This window comes from Leptodactylus fuscus, chromosome 3 (assembly GCF_031893055.1).
Source record: "Leptodactylus fuscus isolate aLepFus1 chromosome 3, aLepFus1.hap2, whole genome shotgun sequence".
Classification (NCBI taxonomy): Eukaryota; Metazoa; Chordata; class Amphibia; order Anura; family Leptodactylidae; genus Leptodactylus; species Leptodactylus fuscus.
The window spans coordinates 109,358,909-109,386,730 of record NC_134267.1 but is presented as its reverse complement, the minus strand read 5'-3'; the positions used below and the strand labels follow the sequence as shown (position 1 = coordinate 109,386,730).

The following is a 27,822-nucleotide window of genomic DNA, read 5'->3' as shown; positions in this document are numbered from 1 at the left end:
GGTAAAGTTATAGTTGTAACCAACCTCCGCTGTATCACCTGCAATGAAAAGCAAGCCCTCCTCCCTATACAGTGGTAGTACATCTCTCCCTTTACTAGCTGCTGGGCTATAAAGTAGCTGCCTAAAGTTTCTGCTTATCAATAAGGTTCTTTGCTAAACATTAACCCCTTAGTGATTGATGTAGAAAGTCTATCCGCTAGTCACTAACAGAACTTATTCTACAGTAATTGACTTTCTATGTCAGTTGAGGCAGAATAAAGCAGGGTCTTAGGCAAACCACCAATCCTGGGCGATCAATCTGTTAGATGTCAAAACTTTATATCACTGTCCAAATATTTCTGGACCTAACTGTGTATCACACGCATACTTAAAGTATTGCACAAATCCATATACTGTATACATTGCACAAATCCATATACAGACCATACATAGATAATTTCATATACTTTCATATATACACTCACACATTTACCCTTGATGTAGGCTAGATAGGATCTGTTCATGTTGGGTAAGAAGTCCATAGAGGGGCTGAGCTCAGTACATGACAGGATGTTTCCACCATAGCCTGGCAGTGCTGGCTCCCTCTTGTCCAGACTGCAATGGTGGGTCAAATTACAGCAGTTGACACTCTGCTGTTGCTTTCGGTGGGGGAGGAATTAAATGGTTACTAAGTTTTCACACAACTTAGTTTGATTTAATGGAACATGTGATTCTGGATCAAAACGTAACGCACTTTATTAAAAATGTGACTGCATCTACTTTCTAGCTAATTTGCAGTTCACTTTACTGCTAGGAAAGTACGTCCATAGATACTTTAGTTAAGCAAGACGGAATCACAGTGAGTGAAGGGGGAGGTTCTTTTCTCTTTTCACATAGTGAATGCAGATGGGAGGGGTTCCTCTCCACATATTCTAAAATCAACTGAAAATTCTGTAGATCTTACATCTTTCAATGTAAGAAAAGTGTTCTACGTATTATTCTTTGTGTATATTTCTGGCTCCTTGTGTGATTACAGGTAGGATACTTGTGACAGACATCAATATCTCTCCTGACTGTGTTCATAGATTGTTTATTTCTTGTGTTTTAGTTGCTTGGCTGCATGTATTTGCTCAGTATTTACAATTCAATGTTCCTGGATCTCCTATATTATGGACACTTTTCTCAGCTATACACTCACTGGCCACTTTATTAGGTACACCATGCTAGTAACGGGTTGGACCCCCTTTTGCCTTCAGAACTGCCTCAATTCTTCATGGCATAGATTCAACAAGGTGCTGGAAGCATTCCTCAGAGATTTTGGTCCATATTGACATGATGGCATCACACAGTTGCCGCAGATTTGTCGGCTGCACATCCATGATGCGAATCTCCCGTTCCACCACATCCCAAAGATGCTCTATTGGATTGAGATCTGGTGACTGTGGAGGCCATTGGAGTACAGTGAACTCATTGTCATGTTCAAGAAACCAGTCTGAGATGATTCCAGCTTTATGACATGGCGCATTATCCTGCTGAAAGTAGCCATCAGATGTTGGGTACATTGTGGTCATAAAGGGATGGACATGGTCAGCAACAATACTCAGGTAGGCTTTGGCGTTGCAACGATGCTCAATTGGTACCAAGGGGCCCAAAGAGTGCCAAGAAAATATTCCCCACACCATGACACCACCACCACCAGCCTGAACCGTTGATACAAGGCAGGATGGATCCATGCTTTCATGTTGTTGACGCCAAATTCTGACCCTACCATCCGAATGTCGCAGCAGAAATCGAGACTCATCAGACCAGGCAACGTTTTTCCAATCTTCAATTGTCCAATTTCGATGAGCTTGTGCAAATTGTAGCCTCAGTTTCCTGTTCTTAGCTGAAAGGAGTGGCACCCGGTGTGGTCTTCTGCTGCTGTAGCCCATCTGCCTCAAAGTTCGACGTACTGTGCGTTCAGAGATGCTCTTCTGGCTACCTTGGTTGTAACGGGTGGCTATTTGAGTCACTGTTGCCTTTCTATCAGCTCGAACCAGTCTGGCCATTCTCCTCTGACCTCTGGCATCAACAACGCATTTCCGCCCACAGAACTGCCGCTCACTGGATCTTTTTTCTTTTTCGGACCATTCTCTGTAAACCCTAGATATGGTTGTGTGTGAAAATCCCAGTAGATCAGCAGTTTCTGAAATACTCAGACCAGCCCTTCTGGCACCAACAACCGTGCCACGTTCAAAGGCACTCAAATCACCTTTCTTCCCCATAATGATGCTCGGTTTGAACTGCAGGAGATTGTCTTTCAATGTAAGAAAAGTGTTCTACGTATTATTCTTTGTGTATATTTCTGGCTCCTTGTGTGATTACAGGTAGGATACTTGTGACAGACATCAATATCTCTCCTGACTGTGTTCATAGATTGTTTATTTCTTGTGTTAGGCATGTCTACATGCCTAAATGCACTGAGTTGCCGCCATGTGATTGGCTGATTAGAAATTAAGTGTTAACGAGAAGTTGGACAGGTGTACCTAATAAAGTAGCCGGTGAGTGTATGTTTGCTATTGTATATTTACTCTTGGCAGAATGGCATACCAGTATCATTAATAGATAGTGATGGAGAAAAAACTGCTCCTTAACCCCTTCCCGCCGATGGCATTTTTTGATTTTCGTTTTTGACTCCCCTCCTTCTAAACCCCATAACTTTTTTATTTTTCCGCTCCCAGAGCCATATGAGGTCTTAATTTTTGCGGGACAAATTTTTCTTCATGATGCTACCATTAATTATTCTATATAATGTACTGGGAAGCAGGAAAAAATTCAGAATGGGGTGGATTTGAAGAAAAAATACATTTCTGCGACTTTCTTACGGGCTTTGGTTTTACGGTGTTCACTGTGCAGCCAAAATGACATGTCCCCTATATTCTGTGTTTCGGTACGGTTCCAGGGATACCAAATTTATATGGTTTTATTTACATTTTGACCCCTAAAAAAAATTCCAAAACTGTGTTAAAATTTTTTTTTTCTAAAAGTCGCCATATTCCGATGGCCGTAACTTTTTTATACGTAAGTGTACGGGGATGCATAGGGCGTCTTTCTTTGCAGGGCCGGGTGTACTTTTTAGTTCTACCATTTTCGGGAAATGTTATTGCTTTGATCACTTTTTATTCAAACTTTTATCAGACTCAAAACAGTGAAAAAACGGCGGTTTGGCACTTTCGACTATTTTTCCCGCTACGGCGTTTACCGAACAGGAAAAATATTTTTATAGATTTGTAGAGCAGGCGATTTCGGACGCGGGGATACCTAACATGTATATGTTTCACAGTTTTTAACTACTTTTATATGTGTTCTAGGGAAAGGGGGGTGATTTTAACTTTTAATTCTTTTTATATTTTTTTATATTTTTTTTTTACTTTTTTTTTTTTTTTTGCATTTATTAGACCCCCTAGGGGTGTTGAACCCCAGGGGGTCTGATCACTAATGCAATGCATTACAATGCTAATGCATTGCAATGCATTGCAAAAAAGCATCCTTTCTTTTGCAGGCTGCCTAGACTAACCTGCAAAAGAAAGGATTTGCAGACAAGCCTGGGAGCCTGCACAAGGCTCCCGGCTGTCATGGCAACGGGACGTCAGCCCTGGAGCATGCTCCAGGAGCTGGCGAACCCGGCCAAAATGGCGGCGCCCATGCGCCGCCGGGAAAATGGTGCCTCCGGCGCCTTTGACCGCGGCGCCGGAGGGGTTAATGCCTCCGATCGGTCCGGGGACCGATCGGAGGCATTAGAGCCGGTTGTCTACTGCTTAAAGCAGTAGACACCCGGCGGCTATGGCGGCCGCCCGGCTCCCGGGCGGTCGCCATAGTTACAGACCCGACATGCGCCGTACTATTACGGCGCATGTCGGAAGGGGTTAATGTACATGCTCATAGCCTGGGAGAAAAATATAAAATGTGTTTTCAGTCATAATGGGATTATTACTGTGCAAGTGGCCATTTTTCTTGTGGCCGCCGGCATGCACAGTAGGCTCTGCCCGAGGCCTATACGTTTCAAAGCCTGCGCCGCAAGTAGACAAAGGAAGAGGCCATTCCTGAAGAAGATGGAGGTGGCGCTGGAGAGTTCTCTGGCAGAATTGGGGATGCCCCCTGTGCTGTTTGAGCGCTGGGGCCCGCCCCCAGTGCTGCGAGAGAACTCATTTGCATAACGGCGAAAAACAGTATTTCTACAGAACGGCGGCGCAGAGAAGACATTTAAAGGTAGGAGACCAATGGCCTTTCTTAAGGCTATTCCGACGTATTAGAGGCAAAAAATTAATTCCCAATGGTAGGATCCCTTTAAAAGTGGTTCACAGGCTCTATAGTGGTTGTGGTCAGCACAACCACGTAAGGTGAGAAGCTCTTATTTTAAATCCTATTTATACCTACCTTATGGTACGTCACCATATACAGCTCGGTGCTGTTCTCTGTTTTTTGTCTCCATCGGCACTATAGAGAGATTGTTTTCTTTCACAGCATAGCTGGGTTATCAGGAATTACTTTCCGTCTTTCGCCTGACAGAAAAGACTGTAGAAGGTCTAAGAGGGCATTCACACGGAGTAAAGTGGCGCTGATTCTTGCATAACAACTCGTGGCAAAATCAGCACTGAAAAAAAAAGACTCCCATTGACTTCAATGGGTTCCGTTTTCCACGTGGAACACATTGAAATCAATGGAGGCTTTTTAACCCATTGATTTCAATGTGTTCCGTGCGGAAAACGGAATCCATTGAAGTTAATGGGAGTCTTTTGTTCAGCGCTGATTCTGCCGCAAGTTATCATGCAAGAATCAGCGTCACTTTACTCCGTGTGAATGCCCCCTAATATCACTGTCTGTCTCATTCACCTCCTCGCCCTTCTCTTTCCATAGAGTTTATTCTAAACTGATCTGCTATGTGTAGTGAGTATGGGACAAAAGACTGGAAAACAACACTTTTCTTTAGTGAAGTATACTGCAAAATTTGTTCACTTCAGCTGACTATTGATTTATGGTAAAATAAGAGTTTATTTTACTTTAACCAATTAATCAACAAAGGAAAGCCGACATATCTAGATAATGTCCAGTAATAAAGTGTGTGCAATTAAAATGAATAGTTATTATACCATTTTACACATGACATGTTATAGTGCTATTCAGATCATTTAAAAACTATGTTCCTTTATGCAAATATTTTTTTTATTGTTAATTTGTTTCCTATATGCAAAATTAAACAACTAATCTCAATAGTCTTCACCTGAAATTTACTACCATTTTGCTTTTGCACAGTCTATGCAACTCCTGTACATAGCTGGTACTGCTGCTGCTTCTGACATAGATACTACAGCATATTACACTTGGCTTTGACAGCCCTCTCTGGGAGGAAGTTGTATATCAGGGGTCCTCAAACTTTTTAAACAGTGGGCCGGAGGCAGAGCAGGTCGAACAGACATCGGGAGCGGTGCCCTCCAACAGGTAAAGTGAAGTGCGCTCCATGGCCTGGCAAGAGCTCCCCATGAGCTTCATTATAAATGCACGCCTGCCGGCGTTGTTGGCGGGGCCAGACAGAAGTGCTTGGCGGGCCGCATGTGGCCCCCGGGCCGCAGTTTGAGGACCCATGCTATAGATCAGGGGTAGGCAACCTTTTCTGTTCGGTGTGCCGATTTAAATTAAAAAATCAAAGATGAGGTCCTCGGAGTGCCGGTCAATAATTGTAAAGCTGACGACACCTACACTAAAGTCATATAGCACAAACCACAACATAGGGGTGCTGTCATACTGCGCTCCCAGCCACATGCGCTTACCACTATTTGCCTGGATACACATGTTCTTTTCCTTTAGAAGCAACGTAAGTACATGCGTAACCCCCAATTAGTGGTAATGTATGTGACTGGGAGCAGAGTAAGGTCATACCTGTAAAGAGCTGACACACAATGTACCTGTATGCTCCATCCAGTCCTTGGCCGTTAGTAACTTCAGTTTTCTGTAAGGGAGCGTTCACACTACCGTCTGTGTCCAACAGCTAGTGTCCGCTGCTAATGTCCGTTCAAAATCTTGTGCGGATATTAGTATCGGACACTAGTTGTGTCTGTGACATTTTGCATTGATTTAAACGGACATCGGGTGCGTTCTTTTGCTGTCCGTGCCTGTCCTTAACTGTCCGTTCACAAAGATGTCCGACTTTTCAAGCGGACAGCAAAACCCGATATGTAGGTTTTTCTGTCCGCTTGAAAAGTCGGACATCTTTGGGAACGGACACTTAAAGACCCCCACGAACAGTAAACGAACGCACCCGATGTCCATTTAAATCAATGCAAAATGTCACAGACACAGCTAGTGTCCGATACTAATATCCGCACAAGATTTTGAACAGACATTAGCAGTGGACACTAGCTGTCGGACACCAACGGTAGTGTGAACGCTCCCTAAGTGAAACGCAGATTAATTTGTCACTTTTAGTTCCTGGTGGTGCAGTAACAGCAAACCCCAGCCAGGAATAAATGGGTGTCACACTTACAACAAAGTGAATGCACTGGTGCCCAGGAACTGGATTTGGCTATAATTGCATCTAGTTACAGTGTCACCATCCAATAGAATCACACTAAGACTGAGGCCCCACATTACAAAAATGCAGCTTTTTTTATTGCAGATTTAGCTGCGGTTTTCTTTCCGTCAAAGCCAAGAATGGCTAGAAAACGAATGGGAAATATATAGGAAGCTTCTTATATGTCTCCCTCCTGCTCAATCTACTCCTGGCTTCGGCTCAAAAAAAGCAGCAAAATCTGCAACGAAAAAAAGCTGTTTCTGCAACGTGGGGCTTTAGCCTAAGGCCCCCACGTTGTTGGAACACAGCTTTTTTTGTTACATATTTTGCTGTGTTTTTCTGAGCCTAAACCAGGAGTGGCTTGAGCAGGAGGGAGACATATAAGAAGCTTCCTATATATTTCCCATTCCTTCTGTAGCCATTTTTAGCTTTGGTTGAAATAAACCGCATCAAAATCTGCAATAAAAATGCTGCGTTTCTGCAACGTGGGGCCTCAGCCTTAGGCCTCCTGCATACAAATGGCACGGATGTGGTTTTCACTGACCTATACATTCAAGGCTAGTTCACACGTGAACTGCCCGCGCGGGTTTTGACACAGAGAGAGACGCGGCGAGCCGGGTCTCTCTCTTGTCAAAACCCGCCCGCCGCAACCATCGCTGTCGCGGCTTAACCCTCTGCTGTCGGCTCAAATGAATGAGCCGACATAGGAGCGAGCTGCCGGGGGCGGAAGCCGCGCGGCTGAGCCTGCGCGGCTTCCGCCTGAAGAAAGGACATGTCCTTTCTTTTCTCCGCTAGCAGCAGCTTGCCGCTAGCGGAGAACAGAAGCCCGGCGGTCTCCATAGACCACCATTATAAGGGGAGGTTTTGGACGCGAAATCCGCTGTCAAAAACCTCCCCTTATACTCACATGTGAACTAGCCCTAAAAATGAATTCACAGGGCCGCAAATGCAGACAGATATAGGGTATGTATAGGACACATATAGGACCTGCTCAATAGTTTTCAGCTCTTCAATTTGGCCCAGATACACAGCCACAAAAAGAATGGCTGTATATATAGGTCAATTGAAATATATAGGTCTGCACTTTATCCGTAGTTGTAGATAAAGAGTCTGGTCATGTGCATTACAGGTTACAACTCAATGTGCCTCATATTAATAGCAGTTAACCCCATCATGTCCCTCACATTAACCCCCTGTGTGCTTTACATAAGGGACACTCATATGTGAGCCATATGGAGGTAATAAGTGAACATCTTCATTATATAGGTCCTTCATTAGTACCCCCATATGTCTCACACATCAGTAACCCTTATGTGAGCCACACAGGGTTAATGTGAGGGACATGATGGGGTTAACTGTTATTAATATGAGGCACATGGAGTTACTAACACTAAATTAATAAAACCAAATGCCTGACATTAATAAGAATAGTTAGTAACACACGTACCTGGTGTTTTTACTTTCACTTTGCTTCTCCTCCTCAGGCTGCAGATGGCAGAAACTCCTCCTCACATGTAGCAGCAGGTCCAGGGAGCCCTTATCCTGTGCAGTGAGAGGCTCACCTCTGATTGGTGGGCAGTGAGAGAAGGGGGCGTGTCCTACACCGCAGCTCTACCAGAGCACTGAAAGGACGCTCTCTCTCTCAATTTAGTGTGAAGTCTCAGGCTGGCTGCCGTGCCAGCAAAATATGCCTCGCGTGCCAGTCTTGGCACGCGTGCCAGGGGTTGCCGACCCCTGCTATAGATCATAGTGTGGAGAAGGAGAATCAAGTCTCCAAAAAGGTCAGATCACACAGGGTGAGGGGGCGTACACACACACTTGTGCCCGTAGGAATGGCACAGGGTGGACACCGAGCGCAAGTGTGAACGCCCCCTGAATTGTAAACCCAGAGTGGATTTAGCAGGTACAGGGAAAATCACATACTCCTCAGCTTCAGTTTCTGTTAACACAAGGGAGAAGTGATCCTTCAGTGGCTATAGGAAGAGAAATCAGACTAGAAATGAAGCTGTGCTAATACATGCCAGTTAATTAAGACCACACCATCCTGGAACCACAGAATACATCCAGAATGGATTATTTGGAGGGAAACCTCCACACCTACATGTCAAAGGAATCCATAGCCTTTACACCTTTTTCGACATCCATTGTATTATTATGACAGATTTTGGGTTTTTAAATATGGCAGCTGCTCAGCAGTTGATCACAGGCATTAACACCCCCCCCCCCCCCAACGCCTTGGTCAAACATGACCGAGGTGCATTTTCGGAATGTATTGCCAAACCTGATTATTAGAGATGAGCAAGTAGTATTCGATCGAGTACCTCGCCGCCATAGGAATACGTGCAAGCGGCCAAACACCAAGGGGTTAAGCACATCGATGCACTTACCCCCTTGGTGGTCGGCCGCTTACACACATTCCTATGGCAGCAAGGTATTCGATCGACTACTACTCGCTCATCTCTACTGATTATCACGACAGCCTGGATCCTATTGAAGGCTTCTGGGCTTGTCATTGTAATAGTTCTATTACAGGCTGCAATGCATTATTTTTGCAGTCGATTGTATTAGTGATCAGACCCCCTGAGGTTCAAGATCTTTAGAAAGTCTAAAAATATGTTAAAATTTAAAAAAAAAAAAAAAAAAATTAAAATCACTCCCCTTACTCTATAACACATATAAAAACTAATAAATAATGTGAAACACATACACATTAGGTATCCCTGTGCCTGAAAACATCAAGTCTACTCACTTCTAAAAAAATTATTCCTGTATAATAAAGGCTGTAGTGGGGGGGGGGGGGGGGGGGAGAGAGAGAGAGCCAAACCAACGTTCTTTTACTGTTTTGTCTCCCATAAAAATTTGGATAGAAAGCAATCGGAAAAAATAGACATTCCCCAAAATGGCATAACTAAAATGTAGATCTAGCCTCTGCCCAAAAAGACTCATCATGTATATAAAAAGTTTTTTAAAAGTTTGGTATTTTGTTTTTAATGTAAAAAAAATAAAAAAAAATAAAACCCTGCTGCAGTAGGAAGGGGTTAATAAAGAAAAACTGTCATGGTTTTAGTAAATATATTAATATATCATCATAACAGTATGCGACTGTGGAATCCAGCCAGGCCATATGTCAACCTTACTAACATCACTGCTGTGGCAAGTGTCTGTCTTCCGCAGTAAAGAATTGGGATGCTGCAGAAAAACAAAGACTGTTCGTTAAAAAAGGTAAATTATGCACCATGAATATTCATTCGGGCTCTGCTGGTGTAGATCATAGCTGTCGTAAATTTTAGACATCAAATATGCCACTAAGCTGGTTCAAATGATCGTGATCTGAGGGGCTGCTGGCTCCGCCCATGCCACTTTCCCAAAAAAATTGGTGAGGGTGGCAACAATTTTTTTGTCGCAAGTGGCACTCTTGAAGTCAGAAACCTTTTTTATGCTACAAAACTTGCACAGAAACAATAATACATGTGCCTATTTTTTAATAACTTCATCTACATCCTGAAAGCTGAACACCTAAACAGCTGAAGCTTCTGGGATAACTTATTAGTCTCATAACTACTAAACAAAATCTCTTACAAAACAGAAACAGATGTGTTAAAAACTGACGCATCCTTGACGTCTCATATAACACAGACTTGTTTTTGGGGTGACACTAATGTATTGATACACATTACAGACAGGGAAAACCACTGGCAACGTAAATGGAGTCACACACCATAGGAATGTATTGTAGGTGCCAATGATTTAATATACATGAACAATCATAAGCTGCATAATACACAATCTCAGAAGGAAGGTGTCTGAATTCACAGAGCACAGAACTTAAATCAGATCTGGCTGTAAATTAAACAGACACAAATTGATCTGTGAATGAAATCAGTCAAAGCTGGACAGCGTAAATTGACATGGATGTGATCTTAGCAGCTGACTATTCCTTACAGACCATTTACTTGTATCATTGTAAAAGCCATTTAACAACTGTCAGATAGCATTGACAAACCAGAAGAGAAAAGCTCATTCTGGCAGCAAAAAGCAAATGAGATCTCTACCCAATAATGAAGCAACGCATCCGCATCCATTTAAAGAACTGCGATCAGTTATTCAATCAGTGAGCGTCATGAGCAAAGTGGCAACATTGATACTAAATAAACAAATGCAAACAGATGCTCAAAGATTGGGAAGTATGTTGGCCCAGTGGTGTGTAAATGCAGATCTGAGGATTCAAGTGTAAATCTGGCAATATCTACATGGTGTTCTTCAGGTTCTCTAGTTTCTTTCCGCACTCCAAATTAATGTCTTGGTACTTCATTGCGCTAGGTAAAATTAATAACCCTTAAATTGTTAAAGAATGTCCCCTCAAATCATAAAACTAATCATATAGATGCATATTGCATTATGTTTTACTATGTTCTTTTATTTTGTACTTTAAAAACTAAAAACAAAACAAACAAAAAACGATGACAAAGAGGGAAAAAAAATAAAGTGAAAAAAATAAAATTGCCGTGGCTGCTGCCTCACCTCACCTCATTAGAGGGTCGGCCCTGGGTTCAAAACTCAGGACCCCTGTAGATCACCTCTACTGAGGCAGTATGGCTCCCAGTATTGTTTACATTTCAGGTGCCATGAAGCTCACTCACTGTACAAACTGTTGTAGCAAGCGTAGGTACTGTAGCGCAATCACATTGAAGTATATGGGACAGGGCTGCAGTACCTACAGAGCCTTGCAAAAGAATTCATACCCCTTGAACTTTTTCACATTTTGTCACCTTATAACCAAAAAAAAAAAGTAAAATATTTTACTGAGATTTTAAGTGACAGACCAACACAAAGTAGCAGATAATTGTGAAGTGGAACGTAAATGATACATTGCTTTCAATATTTTAATGAAATAAAAATATGAAAAGTGTGACCTGCAAAAGTATTCAGCCCCCTATAACTATACTTTGTAGAGCCACATTTTACTGCAATTACAGCTACATGTCTTTTGGGGTATTTATCTACCAGACACTTCAGCAGATGAATATTCTTTGATCTAAACCATTCCCCTATAGCTCTGGCTGTATGTTTAGGGTCATTGTCTTGCTGGAAGGTGAATCTCCTTCCTAGACACAAGTCTTTTGCGGCCTCCAACAGGTTTTCTTCCAGGATTGTCCTGTATTTAGCTCCATCCATCTTCCCATCAACTCTGACCAGCTTCCCTGTCCCTGCTGAAGAAAAGCCTCCCCACATTATGATGCTGCCACCACCATGTTTCACAGTGGGGATGGTGTATTCAGGGTGATGAGCAGTGTCACTTTTCCACCACACATAGCGCTCTGCATTTAGGCCAAAAAGTTCAACTTTGCTCTCATTTGACCACAGCACCTTCTTCCACATGTTTGCTGTGTCCCCTATATGGATTTTGGCAAGCTGCAAATGGCACTTCTCATGTCTTTCTTTCAATTATGGTTTTCTTCTTGTAACGCTTCCATAAAGGCCAGATTTTTGGTGTGCACAACTGATAGTTGTCCTCTGGACAGATTCTCCCACCTGAGCTGTGGATTTCTGCAGCTCCTCTAGAGTGACCATGGGCGTATTGGCTGTGTTCCACTTCACAATTATCTGCTACTTTGTGTTGGTCTATCCACTAAAGTCTCAATAAACTACATTTGTGGTTTTAACAAAATGTGAAAAAGTTCAAGGGGTATGAATACTTTTGCAAGCCACTGTATGGGTGTTAGCTGTATGTTACAGCTGACACTTGCTCTTCATGGCCAACACTCAGCTTTTGATTAGGCAGCATGTTCAGTCCACAGTTGTATGGTTGTTTTTGCGAGTCCCTCGATAGTAGCACTGTAGTATTACAGCACATATTGCCAAGGAGTGACGAGGCATTAGTCTTTTATTAAATGAGGCCAATCCTACTCATGCGCAGGGAAGATCAAGAATGGCATCTGGATAAATCTCCCCCTTTTTTATGCTCAGTGACTTTCAGGGATTTCTGTTTTGTACCGAAATATTCTAAGCACGTTGGGAAAAGAGCCTACTAGATACTGTAAAGGGTTAAAGCAGTCTACAAATGGAGTTTGCCATTTAATGGTTGCTCTACTTAACCTACAAATGTCTTAATCTCAGACTATATTTATGAGATGGCTATTTACTCCAATCCTTGGGCTTGTTAGCCTGCAGGTCTTATCCTTACAACTCTAGCATCTTGCTCTGTAAGAAAATCTTCCAGGCATTTTGATTTGAGTAATTAGGTGGAACATGTTCGGCTGCTTCTATTTTCAGCTGCTTGTTTCTAACTAATAGAAAGTGGCAGAGACAGAAGTGACAAACAAATAAGAAAATGAAGCATGTAATGCTATCAATAATGCCTCTTAATATTAGCATGGATTGCTGCCATCAATTTAAACATCCCTTTAAGCTTGTCGAGAGACGATGACTGCAAGTCCCAAAACACAGGCGATCGCCTTAATGAGATCCTTGGAAAAATCTCTGTGTAAGGCTACTAACATACGGCCACACTTACTACTGTATTTCTGACAGTATTATATTGTGTATTTTGGTACTACTGGTGCATTCTGTCAATTATTAGCATATCTTGTCGGATCTATTTTCAAATAAAAATTTTCTGACATATTAGACAAGTGGGCCTGGCTTAGCAGAAATGCAGAGAGTGACATAAGATACAATCAATGGTGTCATCCTTCCGCAATATTTTGCCAGAAAATTCTTCCTCAAACCAAGGCACCCAGTTTTGCTCAAATTTAGCTATTAGCAGTAGTATTAAGCAGTTAGGTCCCTATGAGAGATTAGCGAGTACTATTCGAAACTCCTGTTTCAAATAGCACGCACCCATAGGAATGAATGGACGCAGCCGGCACGCAGGGGGTTAAGCGGCCAGCCACTGGCAAAGTCTACGTGTCGGCAGCTTCCATTCATTCCTATGGGTGCGTGCTATTCGAAATGACCGTTTCGAATAGTGCTTGCTCATCTATAGTCCCTGTAAAAGGTTACCTTTACAGAGGGCTGCTGACACACAACTGTCAGGGCAAGTCCACAGGGCAGAATATGGAGCTGAATTTGATTTCCTCTTGTTAAGTTAGAAAAATATTCAGCTATTATATATGGAAAGTTCAATTCTATGATCTATGTTTTCTATCTAAAATTAAAGCTGAATAAGAGAGACAGCTGGCATGTATCAAATCTAGAACTTCCCCTATTCCCCTTGCATTATTCATAGGTTATTAACATATAAAGACAAACACTTTAATTTCCTTTGCACTAATATTTAGCGTAGTAAAATGCAATTAAAAGAATTAGGAGCATGTAATGTGTGTTATTTAAGAATCAAAGTACTACCTAAGGCAATTCTGTTTTTATCTTCATAATATCTACTGTAAAATGCCGAGGGGAAAATAACTGACTTTGCTAATTTTACTACTGACAATTATAAAATAGCTTTGCTTTTCATTATGGCTTTAGATATTCACGACTAATTGCTAGTCCCAGGAGTAGATCTGAAAGAAGCGAGACAGAGAGAGATAAAAGACTGTAGTAAAACACGGTAGTTACTTAGTGTTAGACCTCAACTTTTTGCCACCTTGAAAGAAAAAAGAAAAAAAAGGAAAGAGTGGAGGAAAAACATTTCTATCAAACGGTTCTCCCTTTTTATCTACTATAATAACTGAAGATTTGTCACCCTAAAAAAGGTCATCGTCTGATATACGGGGGTTTCCTTTTGGCAGAGAGGAAGAGAAAATATCTTTATACACAGTTGACATACTTCTGCATTTAAGAGATATTTCAGAAGTGAAGAATGTCACTGGGGTGCATCTGGAGTTTGAGACCTTCTCTGATATTAAGGGGGCGTCCACACTACCGTTGGTTTCCGTCAGCAGTGTCCGTGGCTATTGTCCGTACAAGATTTTAGCAATGGACACTAGCTGGTTTGTCTGAAATTTCCATTCATTTTAATGGGAATTTATTTTGTGTCCATTAGTGTCCATTTACACCCATGTCCGTTTTTTCAAGCAGACAAGAAAAAAAAATCTAAATCATACATTCAGTTCATTTCTGTTATTTTTTTTGGTCAACAGACAGTAACTGATAACCATTAGTTACTGTCCGTTATGATAGGCGTCTGTTTTTGTTTTGTAGTAGTGTGAACCCTATCTAATTAGTCAGAGTCTGTGATTCTTCCTTTGTCCCACATGGAAAGTGCTGGAAATTTGAGAAGAGACCTCCAAGGTGGTGGATAAACTCTACTACTTAGGGATTACTTTTTCTATGAAACGTCATGACTAAATTTCATTGGATTTTGTTTCTCTTTTTGGTATAAAAGATATAAAGTAAAGGTGTGGGGTAGTCTTCCCCTTTCTAGAACTAATATGCATAGTGTGATACTTCAAGTACTTGGGAAATCTCCTGTTTGGTTTACTAATAAGTTATTTAATACCATGGAAGGACATGTGATATTCCTGCCGGAAGAGCACAACAGACTGGGAGGATTGGACCACGCTGGGAGGCACTGGAGCAAGGCAAGTATGAACCTTTTATTTGTCTCAAGGTCCCAACCAATTTTAAAATTAACTGCAGTGCCCATTCTTTCCTGGACAACCCCTTTAACAAGTGGACATGCCGAATGTATCAGTTATCTGCTGAGTAGAGTTTTACTACTAGATTTTTTTTTTTTTAGATAACTTTTTATTTATTAAGAATTTACAAAAGAAAAATGACAGAAGAAATACAAAGGTGTTTACAGCAGTGTAAATACAATCACACTCGTAGCCAGGGAGCACTAGGCACCCCAGAAGATGACACAAGATATATGGAAATTATAACAGCTTGAATAATCGGGTCTAGAAGGACCCACACAAAACCAATTTTACCAAGGATGGGGGGGGTCATAAGACCGGGAACAAAAGGGGAGTCTGTGCATTTTATCTCAACAAATAAGTTGAGATAAATATCTTCTTTCTATAGGTAGGCATATGTAAAGAGACAGCCTTCCACTTTTAAGATAAGTATCAGCTAGTACCATATACTTAGTTTATTATTTCATGAATTTACCAATGGAATTCAAAAAAATTAAAACACTTAGGTTACCTTTGTGTTCTGTAGTTGTGCAAGCCCAGTGCAAGCATTTGCCAAAAGGAAGTCTCCACTCAAAATAGCTATTTTATTACCAAACTGCATATCTTTAATAGGACCATCGCAGCTCTTCAACTCTTCAATATTTACTATCCCACGATGCACCAGGAAAGCTGTATGGATCAGCTCTGTAATTTCAGCCAAATTTCTCTGGCTGTGAAAACAGAATAAAATAATGGTAATTGCATTAGTCATATAGTGTAAATATATACGTATTTTTTGTCAGCATATAGCAGTGAGAATTAGGTAACGCCACCAAAAAAGGGACAGCATGAACTAGAGAGGACCTCCAAACTGCTTCATAGAAAGAGGAGAGCAACACAAATTTTTCATTTCAAGCCTAAACTTCTCTGTGAGGACTACAAAGGAGGCATTATATTGTGTAAGGGCCACTACCAGGGTATTTAACTGTTTGAGGGCTACTTGGAAGGCATCATACTGGATCAATGACACTAAGAGGGGAATTATACTGTATGAAGAACACTAAAGGAATATTGTACAGTGTGGGGCCACTAAAGGGGAAATTATACAGTGCGGTGGCCACTAAATTAACATTATACTGTGTAGGGGAAAAAAAAGACTGGGCAAAGTCAAAGGAGACATGGGCAAGACAACAGGCAACAAATAAATCCCATTAGACTCTAGACCCTCTTTGTGTTCACACATGATACTTTGCTCCTGATATTTTATAAAAATATTTTTCACGATTAAAAAGATTTTTAAGGAGAAAAAAACCCCAAAACAAAACAAATTTGGTGATATAAGGAAATTACGCATAATGAAGGGTCTAGTACCATGAAGTTGTTGGGCATGCCCCGGAAACAACCTCTTCTGGTGTGTCTAAAGCACTGCAGTACAACACTGCTTGTAAATGTCAAATAAAAGCTATTATTCAAAAATTGTGCATATTTTTACAAGGTGTATATTGTTCCAATACATATAACAATGTATGGTGAAATACTGCTGCTTTGATTAAAGAGAGTCTGTCAGCAGTAAATTGTTTCTAAACCTAATCACACTACCTTGTACTATGGTTTCCAAATATTCCTCTTTCAGGCTAGGGCTCCACAGTGACAGATATTTCAATGTATCATATAGTGTCGCAGAACATCCAAACCTGTTGGATTTTGCAAATTTTTGCAAATTTTTTTTTTTTTTACTATAGACTTCAATGTCACATAAGACATGTCTGCTACTCAAGTGTGTTTTTTACAGCCAAATCACAAACAATAAGTTACTCTACTGAGAAACAAGATGCATAAATGTTTTAGTTCTGCGACATCTGTGCAAATGCTTCCTGCACAACTTATTATACTGCTTTATTCTGCTTTGGAGAATTTTTTTTTTTTCATATGCAAATGAAGGGAAAATGTGGTTTTGGGGGGAACATTAACCTGCCTGGCCTTTGTTTCAGCTTTAGATTCCAGAGAAAAGCACTTCCCCTCATTTGTATATCAATAAAACACAAATGTACATGAAAAAGTGTCTCCAAAGTAGAAAAAGGTTCTATTCAGATCACTTTCTTTACATCTGTTTAAAGGATGTAAAATAGTTTGCCCGGTTTTTTTTTGTTATTTTTTTTTGAAGGACACAAAAATGTAGTTTACCATATTTTTCTGTCCATTTCCAAAAAAAAATGGACAGAAACGGATCTGTATTATTTTGTCGTCTTGTTTTCTTTTAAAACACGGATGTCTATGTAAATGAATGACCATCATTTTGCATCTCTTTGCGTCCTTTTTTTGCACCCTTTAAATGGATGTAAAAAAAATGTGATCTAATAGAACCTAAGAGAGACATATTTGGAAACTGTACAAACATTGCTACAAGATACCGTGATTAATAATAGATTTTATTTATATAGTGCCAACATATTGCACAATACTTTACAAATCAAGATTAAGTTTATAACCAACTTACTGCCACCAAACTCCCTCTAAAATATGTCTACAACCGCTATGCAAAATGAAATGTCTCCTGGGTTACAGGTTACAAATAAACCGCGGGCAGACTGATCCATCCTTCCTTTTATCTGTCACCCACCTATGTCTTGCTAACCTAGTAAATAGAAGTTATTTGATGGGTTTGATGTTATATCCCTAAAGACTTGCAGACAGGTAACAAAACATAGCATAAAACAAAATATAATAATAAAAAAGGTTCATTTAACAAAAGATTTATGAAGTAATAAACAGACTTGTCAAAAAAAGTGAATGGATCCTGTTTAGCTTTTGTGTTTGGCTTGCTTTGAAAAAAAAAAAAAAAATCCTCTGTTCAATTTGGGATTTAAGATGTCAAACCTATAAATTAGTCTTAGGAACCTTGGGTCCACAGGTCTAACATCCCAGGTCCCTCATATTGTCTCCACATATGGACAAAATTGTTGGTACCCCTCGTTTAATGAAAGAAAAACCCACAATGGTGACAGAAATAACTTGAATTTGACAAATGTAATAATGAATAAAAATTGTTGACAAGCCACAAAGCTTCTGGGAGAATGTCCTATGGACAGATGAGACAAAAATCAAACTTTTTGGCAAGGCACATCAGCTCTATGTTCACTGATGGAAAAATGAAGCATATTTTGAAAGGAACACTGTTCCTACTGTGAAACATGGAGGAGGCTCTGCTATGTTCTGGGGCTGCTTTTGCTGCATCTGGCACAGGGCGTCTTGAATCTGTGCAGGGTACAATAAAATCTCAAGACTATCAAGGGATTTTAGAGAGAAATGTGTGCGCAGTGTCAGGAAGCTTGGTCTCAGTCACAGGTCATGAGTCTTGCAACAGGATAATGACCCAAAACACATACCGTATTTTTCGGACTATAAGACGCACCTAGGTTTTAGAGGAGGAAAATAGGGAAAAAAATTTTTGAAGCAAAAACTGGTAAAATATTTAATATATGGGAGTTGTAGTTTTGCAACAGCTGCAAGGCCACATTGACAGGTGACCCTGCAGCTGAACGGGGATGCATAGAGTGTTTTTTTTTTGCGGGGCCAGAAGTACTTTTTAGTTATACCATTTTGTGGAATATCTATTTCTTAGATCACTTTTTATTAAAAAAAAAAACAAAAACGGTGGTTTATGATATATGATTTTCTACTTTTATATATATATATTCTAGGGACAGGAGGTGATTTAGAACTTTTATTTATTTCATATTTTTATTATATATTTTTAAAGCTTTTTATTTTTTTATTTTACTATTTTATTTTACTATTTTTATTACTGTATTGCCGTCTATGGGACATTCTGTATATTAGTATTACGGCTGGTCATAGAGACCAGCCGCAATACTAATATAGCAGTGACAGGCCTGGGAGCCTCATTAGGCAACTTCACAGGTACGGGGCCGGTGGGGACAGGCCCCGGGGGAGAAGGGGCCACCGATACTGACCCGGCATCCGCTGTACTAGAGAGGCGGATGCCGGCGAGGGATAGACGCTGGCACAAGTGCCGGGGCCCGAGACATCTCTACGCTCCTCTGCCCTGCATGAAGCCAGCGGCGGGGGGACGGAGGAGCGGAATAGCATCGCCCCTGCCGCTGCTGGCTTCATGCAGGGCAGAGGAGCGCAGCGATGTCGCAGGCTCCGGCACCTGTGCCGGCGTCTATCACTTGCCGGCTTCCGCCTCTCTATTACAGCGGATGCCAGGCGCCACATTCGGACTATAAGACGCACACTTCTTTTCCCCCCAAATTTGGGGGAAAAAAAGTGCGTCTTATAGTCCGAAAAATACGGTAGCTAAAAACACCCAAGAATGGCCAAGAGGAAAACATTGGACTATTCTGAAGTGGCCTTCTATGAGCCCTGACATAAATCCTATTGAGCACCTTGAAAGGAGATGAAACATGGCGTCTGGAAAAGACACCCTTCAAACCTGATAAAACTTTACATACTAGTACCTGTATTATGTCTGCTTTACCTTTTGCAATGGTTTCTATTATCGCAACAATTCAATAAATAGCTTTAAAACTAAAGTACTCTTAGAGCATACTGAAACACAGCAGAATTGTTGCAAAATGTTTGCAACTGTCAAGAGTATCAAAACGGGACTAGTAGAAATCCATGTGCTTGCTGCTGAAGTAACCCCATTCCATAAATAGGACTCATTTCCAACTGCAGAAAATTGTAGATCAAATCTGCTACAAGTGAATACATCCTTCGTGTTATTTCATAGAAGAGGCAATGTAGCAATGAAGCAACATGTAACACACTTTTTCTGCAAGGAAAACGAACATTCCAACTAATTATCTAGAAAAAAAATATAATTATATTTTGTATCTAATTACAATAAACTCAATTGTAACCACAGCTGAAAGAATTATATGATGTGTCTTAAGGCATATGAGGGCAGGGCATCCGCTGCTCCTTGATCCTAACAGGTACTGCCATGCTTTGGGCTTTCAGGGAAACAAGGAGTTTATACTGCAGCTTCACAGTAGACAATAACTTGGTTGCAGAGATAAGAGGAAATATTAGGACAAAAGGAGATAGTATATTTGATATCAACCTTGTGCCACTATTCTATATTATTGTATCCTCTATATTCTGTATGCATTAAGGGTCTCAAACACAAACACTCAAAGGTGTCATCTGTCCCATGTCAAAGTACCTGCAGTGCAGGTAAGTAGAAGAAAACCAGGTTCCAGTTGTAAGTGGCCATGGTTTAACATCAACGTTGTCCTGAAAACAAGGGGCACTTTGATTTTAAGTAATTAGTAATTTATGTCTATCATTTAATGGAGCAATTAATCAGGAAACTTCTGCAATGAAAGCAAAATGACTTCATTAATTTAATGACTAAGTACAAGCTAGTTAATGAAATACTGGCATCAGCTCCTGATCATGGAATACATAGGCTATCGAAATAAACTTTAGAGGTCATTGTCAGTAAACAACAACACGTCTTTACACAACCTATACTTCATACCAATGTAGTATTATAGCAGCAATGGCGTCACCATTATATCCCTTTTTTCTGACGTTCATGTGTAACTGCTGTATTAGCAGTCCAGCTCTGTCACTTGGGTCCCAAATGATGAAGAGCACAGCGCTAGTGTGAACCTACCGAATGTTTATTAATCCATGAAAAAAAGGACAGTAAATGGATGTCATTCGTGTGCCATCCATTTTTCAATACAAAGTACTTCAATTTTTATTTATTTATTTTTATAAAAATGGCTGATCAAAACATCCATGTGTTATCAGTGGATAATACTGATAGAATACTTACATGAAAAACTGATATGTGAATTAGGGGGCATTCACACTACCGTTGGTGTCCGCGGCTACTGTCCGTACAAGATTTTAGCAACAGATACTTGCTGGTGCATTTGCAATTTCCATTAATTTCATTGGGATTTTATCTTGTGTCCTTTAGTGTCCGTTTACAGCTATGTCCATTTATTCAAGCGGACAAAAAAAAATCCTACAAGCAGGACTTTTCTGTCCGTTTGAAAAAACGGATAGTATGTGTCCGTTTCCAGGGTTTTTTTTACATTGAGGTTAATGGGCAATGGACATAGACAGTAAGTGACAGCCATCAGTTACTGTTATGATAGATATCCATTTTTTTTTTTTATTTTTTTTTTTTTAAACAGACACCTTCTGAGGGGACACCAACAGTAGTGTGAACCCTACCTAAGGCTTGGCATGTTTCTGGATCTATGTATAAGTGATCTGACATTATGAGTTCTGTTTTCCAATTCTGCAATATAGCACTGCTAAAACAACATTAAGAAACATGCTTCATATCGGGAGGTTTTATGGGCAACGTTGTCTAGTAAAGCAAGGTTGATTTTATGATGTGCTTCTGCGAAATCTACAAGTTTTAATGAGGGTATGTGTTTTTCTTGTATCCATTCTGGCCAGTAAGCTCCCGAGGAAGCCTTTTTCATAAGATCATTAAGCAGATGGTCACCTCCAATATACAGAAAACGTTTATTTACTGGTTCATATTTATAGACAAAGCAGCCACTTTGTCATCCTGAAGTGCGGCAGGAGGATATCATTGTGAAGAAGCTATGCTTTGTTCTGTGTCAGGAATAGAGAACTGCTGGAAGGTTACAGATTCAGAGAACAATTATCCTGCCTGTCAGCAAATAAGTGAACTGTTGCATTTAATTATGGTAACAAGCGGTAAAAGAGCAAATTACAATAGATCCTGTAAACAAACACTTGTTCATCTCCCGCTATTTATTTACTAACAATACACAGTTCTAGTCGCCCTCCCATCCAATAAAACGAGCTGAAAAGTAAAAACACAATGACATACTGATAGGTGCTGTCATTGGCAAGTCAGACCTTTGAGAAGATGTCCGTAGGAGACGGGTACATCAGACAGACAGCTGATAGACAATAAAAAGTCTTGCTTTGGGCAAAGCTCAATACCTGTTCTGAATACCAAGTGACAGGGCTACATGCTCATGAGTTAGGCTCCCCCGTTGTGGAGCAGATACAAATACAAATGGGAATCCCTGGTGCTGAGATCTAAAAGCAGCAGCTAATTTAGGCGACGGCTCATTTCCTCAGTTGAAGGAAACATCAATATCCCAAGGAGATCAGCTCCACCTCCGTGACCCAGCTATTCAGGCAGAACTGTGACTATATAATTTCTTTACTTAATAAGCTTTTAATGAACGGATAGAAAATTCCATCACTAATGCTAAGTCGGCATGGAATATAGTACAATAGAGCCGTGCACTTACATCTGCAGACTATCCATTCCTCTCTTCAGCAGCGTGCAGGCTATAAAACAGACCACTAATGAGAATTGTTACAAGGTTCATTTCATAACGGGTTTGTCTCACAGTCAAAAGCATGGATGTGAGCAATCCTCTCTCTCCCTTCATTCCTTCCAGTTCTGTATCTCTCCCAAGAGCAATTTTTACAGAATAATGCCATCATTGAGATTGCCACCGACACGTATAAAATCTGTACATTTCATTCTAGTCAGACATTGACACCTGTGCTTATTCTATGCTCTTTGGACTGACCTCACTGGAAAAGGGTCCTACAATAAATTTTCAGGAAACTCATAATATCAAATTCAACTTCAAATAAATGCAACTTAAAAAACAAAGCACATTACTAAAGTATAATACGAGTGTGCAAAAGATTTAGACAGGTGTAGAAAAATGCTATAAAGTTAGAAAAAAAATAAGTGCTAATAGATTATTGTTGGCAATTGATAAAATGCAAAGGAATCAACAAAACAAAGATAATTCAAATCAATATTTGGTGTGTCCACCCTTTAAAGCAGTATAATCCTTTTAGGTACACTTGTACATTTTTAACCCTTAAGTACTATCGTGGTGTCTATCATACACATATCATTATGATAGACACCATGATAGTATTTTAGGGTTAAAAGGAACTTGACAGGGAGGATATTGCAAACAGCTTGGGAAATTGACCATGGATATTCTGTGGATATGGGCTCTGCGGAGTTGGTAGTTGGGATAGATTCAGGTGGAGTCAGAGATGGAAAAAATTTAATGACTGACTGCGGGTGCAAGATATAATTAATTATGAAGGAGTTGGAATCCAAACAGGCACCCGAATGCAAAGTCAGTGGTTTGGCCTTCAGACTCAACCGCCCTAAAGGGCCATATCATCACTCCCAGGACTCTTTCTGCAAAATACTACTACTGTAATAGATTACAATGGATTATCGCCAACGATCGATTGACTATTATTGCAACTGATTTCAAAATTAAATTCTTTGCAGCTTGGGCCACGTTGAATTTCTTATCTGGAAGGTCCCAGATGAGGAGGTTTGGTCCATAACTAGTAGCTTAGAGGCAATGCAGTACAGGACACCCTTACCCTTTCCCAGCCTGTCTTTGTTCCCCTATGTTTCTTCTCCTTTCATCTAGGTCTGATTTTGAATCTGTTGTACTGTCTGTTCATACTTATTTTTGGCTCATGTGCCGAAACCAACAAATGGAAATCATCCTTTGGGGGCATTGACGTGGAGTAATCCGGCACTGATTCTGGCACGATAACTCGCATAAGGATCAGCGCTGATAAAAAGCTTCCCATTGATTTCAATGCGTTATGCGTGTTAAACGAAACCCATTGAAGTCAATGGGAGTTTATTTTTTTTTATCAGCGCTGATTCTTATGCAAGTCATCGTGCCAGAATCAGCGCCGTGTACCTCTGTGTGAATTCAGATTGTTATATGATAAAGGGCATTTATTTACATTAGAGAGCAAATATATGACACTGTGCATATGTTTCTACATTCCCTTTTGATACACATATATCGTGATATTTAAATGGTACTTTTGTCTGTCTATCGTAGTGTGTGACGGTCACTTGTGTCAAGCATTTCAAATAAAAATAGAAGGTGGTGTGAACTTCATGAGCAATTTCCATATTTCAACAAGAAGTGTTGGTTGTTGCCCATCTCATCTGTATCAAAAAGAATAGCACTGCAGTTGGGAGCCAGTGGCATCCAGCACCAGCTCATGGTTTCCATTATAAACAGAAACTCCGAAGTAAATGCCTACATTGTCTAGGTTTTGCCTGTAGAAATTTCCTAGTAATAAACTTTACATTTTCAGATTTTCTGTTGGCACACTGCTCCGTTTGTATGGTGGCATAGGGTACACAGGTGTACAATTTTCCATTGTATGACATCATTGGCAAAGCTCCAGGAGTCATATTATTTCACAGACTAGGAGGTCACTTTTATCACTGTATAAACCCTTTAGTTAATACCTATTTTATTTTTGTAGGGAAGTGGATAAGGACAGGAGAAAGGGCATGCTGGGAAGTACATTTCTTCAGACATACTGCAGACTCACATCACTGTTATTGTCATGATTGTGTAGAAAATATTTTGTTTCATTGACACGACCACTGTTTCCGTATCACTAATTGCAGAGTCAAAACAGTGAGCTGAACAAAAGCGAGAGGCAATCACCACAACACATTCCTCTCCCTGGGTAGAAAAAAACCGCTTACAAGCTTTGCTGAATCTGTGCCCTACTGGCATCCTGTCTCCTCCTTTGTCCCTCGTGGATTGGAAGCAGGCTCAAAGCAGGTGGTTAAGCACCAGCAGAAAATAATTCATCTTTCCTAGCATGCCAAGTATTGCATATTTTTTCGCCTATTATAAAAATAACTATGATAACCGTTCTAGCAAGCTGTGAAGAAATGCAGTATGGAAAGTAGCGCATAATGTCGTGAGCTTGTTTCATTTCACTGTGCCCAGAGACTGCAGATTTGACAACGGAAATCATATTGATGGCTCAGTAACATCTCTACTAATGTGCATATATGTGTTGCCTCAGATTTATGCTTAATAACTCAAAAATATTGTCTTTAATTATAGTTTGCCTTATAACCATTAGATGGCTCCAGTCAAGCACATCACATTTATTAGAGGCAGCATGTCAAATAGGAGTTGACAATTACTGGTTATATCAATACACATTATGCCAGATGGTAATGAGCCATACACAAAGGGCCAGCCATCCAAAATAATCACGCCATTTTCCTCAGAAATGCTGAAGAGGTTATGGTTTATTACACAGTACTCATTAGATATAGAGAGGCGGCATTAGTGATTTTTTTTTTTCTTCTTCCGTGTTTCATTTAAGGTTCTGACTTCACAAGCTTTGTCAGGCTAGTGCACAAGGTTATAACCATTAAAGTGTGCTGTATTGTAACATAGTACTGTAACTCAATGACTGACTATTCTTAGCATCTTATGTTATTAAAATTATGTTTCAGCTTTGCAACCATACTACCCTGGAACCCAAAGATTGGTTTCCCAGAAGCTGCTCTGCAGGTCATCTTATGTTATTACATGAAAAAAAAAAAAAAAGTATATACTGTATATACATACACACATACACAGGGGCAGATAAACGAATACTGCATCAGAGTTCTGGTGTAAGTTGTGGAAAAAAAAAAAAATAGAATACATGCTTTATACTTCATTTTCTATGTATTTTAGACATGTTCTAAAAATTTATTCGCCTCGTACACAGGGTGGGGTTTGTTGAAAAGGGGCGGAGCTTATGCAAAACTACATACCTAAATTCTGAAAAGTGAGCCAACATTTTGTCAGGAACTAAACTAGCTAATACATGGCATAAAATTAAACTAGACAGTCTAAAAGTCTGCCAGATTTTAAAACAGCATTAAACACTTTGGAAAATGGCACTTGGGTATAGTTTAAGACTGCCTGGTCTAACTTTACACTGTGTAAAAATGACACTAATATATTACCACATATACTTGAGTATAAGCCGACCCGAATATAAGCCGAGACCCCTAATTTTATCACAAAAAAACTGGGAAAACTTATTTACTCGAGTATAAGCCTAGGGGAGGAAATCCACCATTGCAGATAAAAAGTCTGGTCATGTGCATTACAGCTTAGTAACTCCATGTGCCTCATAGTAATAGCAGTTAACCCCATCATGTACCTCACATTAACCCCCTGTGTGCCTCAAGTAAGGGTTACTGATATGTGGGACATATGGAGGTATCTTTATAATTAAGGTCCTTTATTAGTACCCCCCTGTCTCTCACATATTAGTAACCCTTATATGGGGCACACAGGGGTTAATATGAGGGACATGATGGGATTAACTGTTATTAATGTGAGGCACATGGAGTTACTGAAACTAAATTAATAACCCCAAATGCCTGACATTACTACAAATAGTAACCCCAGCAGGTACCTGTGTTTTGCTTTCACTTTACTGTAGCTTCCTCTCCTCGATACGACAGACATCTTCTATAACACATAATGAATCTTGCACATAATGGCCACTGAGTTATCTGCAGATGTTACTTTCTAGTGGCTACAGGTCCTTTGATGACTACAGTCATGTGACCTACATGACAAGCCAATTACAGAGCAGTAGCACTAAAGGACCTCCCCCTTTGTATAATTTATGCAGGCCTTGCAGGTCTCTGTGCTCCGTGGACCCTGACTCGAGTATAAGACGAGGGAGGCTTTTTCAGCATAAAAACTATGCTGAAAAAGTCGGCTTATACTCAAGTATATACGTTATCTACCCCAGTATGTACAGTCATGGCCAACAGTTTTGAGAATGACACAAATATTATATTTTCACATGATCTGCTGCCCTCTGGTTTTTATGTGTGTTTGTCAGATGTTTTTATCACATACAGAAATATAATTACAATCATGTTATAAGTAACAAAAGCTTATATTTACAGTTAGAATCAGTTAATGCAGCAAGTCAATATTTGCAGTGTTGACCCTTCTTCTTCAGGACCTCTGCAATTCTCCCTGGCATGCTCTCAATCAACTTCTGGACCAAATCCTGACTGATAGCAGTCCATTCTTGCACAATCAATGCTTGCATTTTGTCAGAATTTGTAGGTTTTTGTTTGTCCACCCGTCTCTTGATGATTGACCACAAGTTCTCAATGGGATTAAGATCTGGGGAGTTTCCAGGCCATGGACCCAAAATCTCAATGTTTTGTTCCCTGAGTCATTTAGTTATCACCTTTGCTTTATGGCAAGGTGCTCCATCATGCTGGAAAAGGCATTGTTGATCGCCAAACTACTCTTGGACGGTTGGGAGAAGTTGATCTTGGAGGACATTCTGGTACCATTCTTTATTCATGGCTGTGTTTTTAGGCAAGACTGTGAGAGAGCCGATTCCCTTGGCTGAGAAGCAACCCCACACATGAATGGTTTCAGGATGCTTTACAGTTGGCATGAGACAAGACTGGTGTAGCGCTCACCTCGTCTTCTCCTAATAAGCTGTTTTCCAGATGTCCCAAACAATCAAAAAGGGGATTCATCAGAGAAAATGACTTTACCCCAGTCCTCAGCAGTCCACTCCCTGTACCTTTTGCAGAATATCAGTCTGTCCCTGATGTTTTTTCTGGAGAGAAGTGGCTTCTTCGCTGCCCTCCTTGAGACCAGGCCTTTCTCCAAGAGTCTCCGCCTCACAGTGCGTGCAGATGCACTCACACCTGCCTGCTGCCATTCCTGAGTAAGCTCTGCACTGCTGGTAGCCAGATCCCGCAGCTGAAACACTTTATGAGACGGTCCTGGCGCTTGCTGGTCTTTCTTGGGCGCCCTGGAGCCTTTTTGCCAACAATGGAACCTCTCTCCTTGAAGTACTTGATGATGCGATAGATTGTTGACTGAGGTG

General features: G+C 40.5%; 1 protein-coding gene across 1 annotated transcript in view; it reads right to left on the bottom strand.

Moving 5' to 3' along the window:
• Window positions 1-27,822, bottom strand: part of PDSS2 (decaprenyl diphosphate synthase subunit 2) — a 132,356-nt gene that overhangs the window by 47,495 nt on the left and 57,039 nt on the right. Inside the window, exon 4 of the mRNA XM_075268161.1 lies at window positions 15,620-15,818. Coding sequence (XP_075124262.1) covers window positions 15,620-15,818 — 199 coding nt within the window. The remainder of the gene's footprint in view (window positions 1-15,619; window positions 15,819-27,822) is intronic.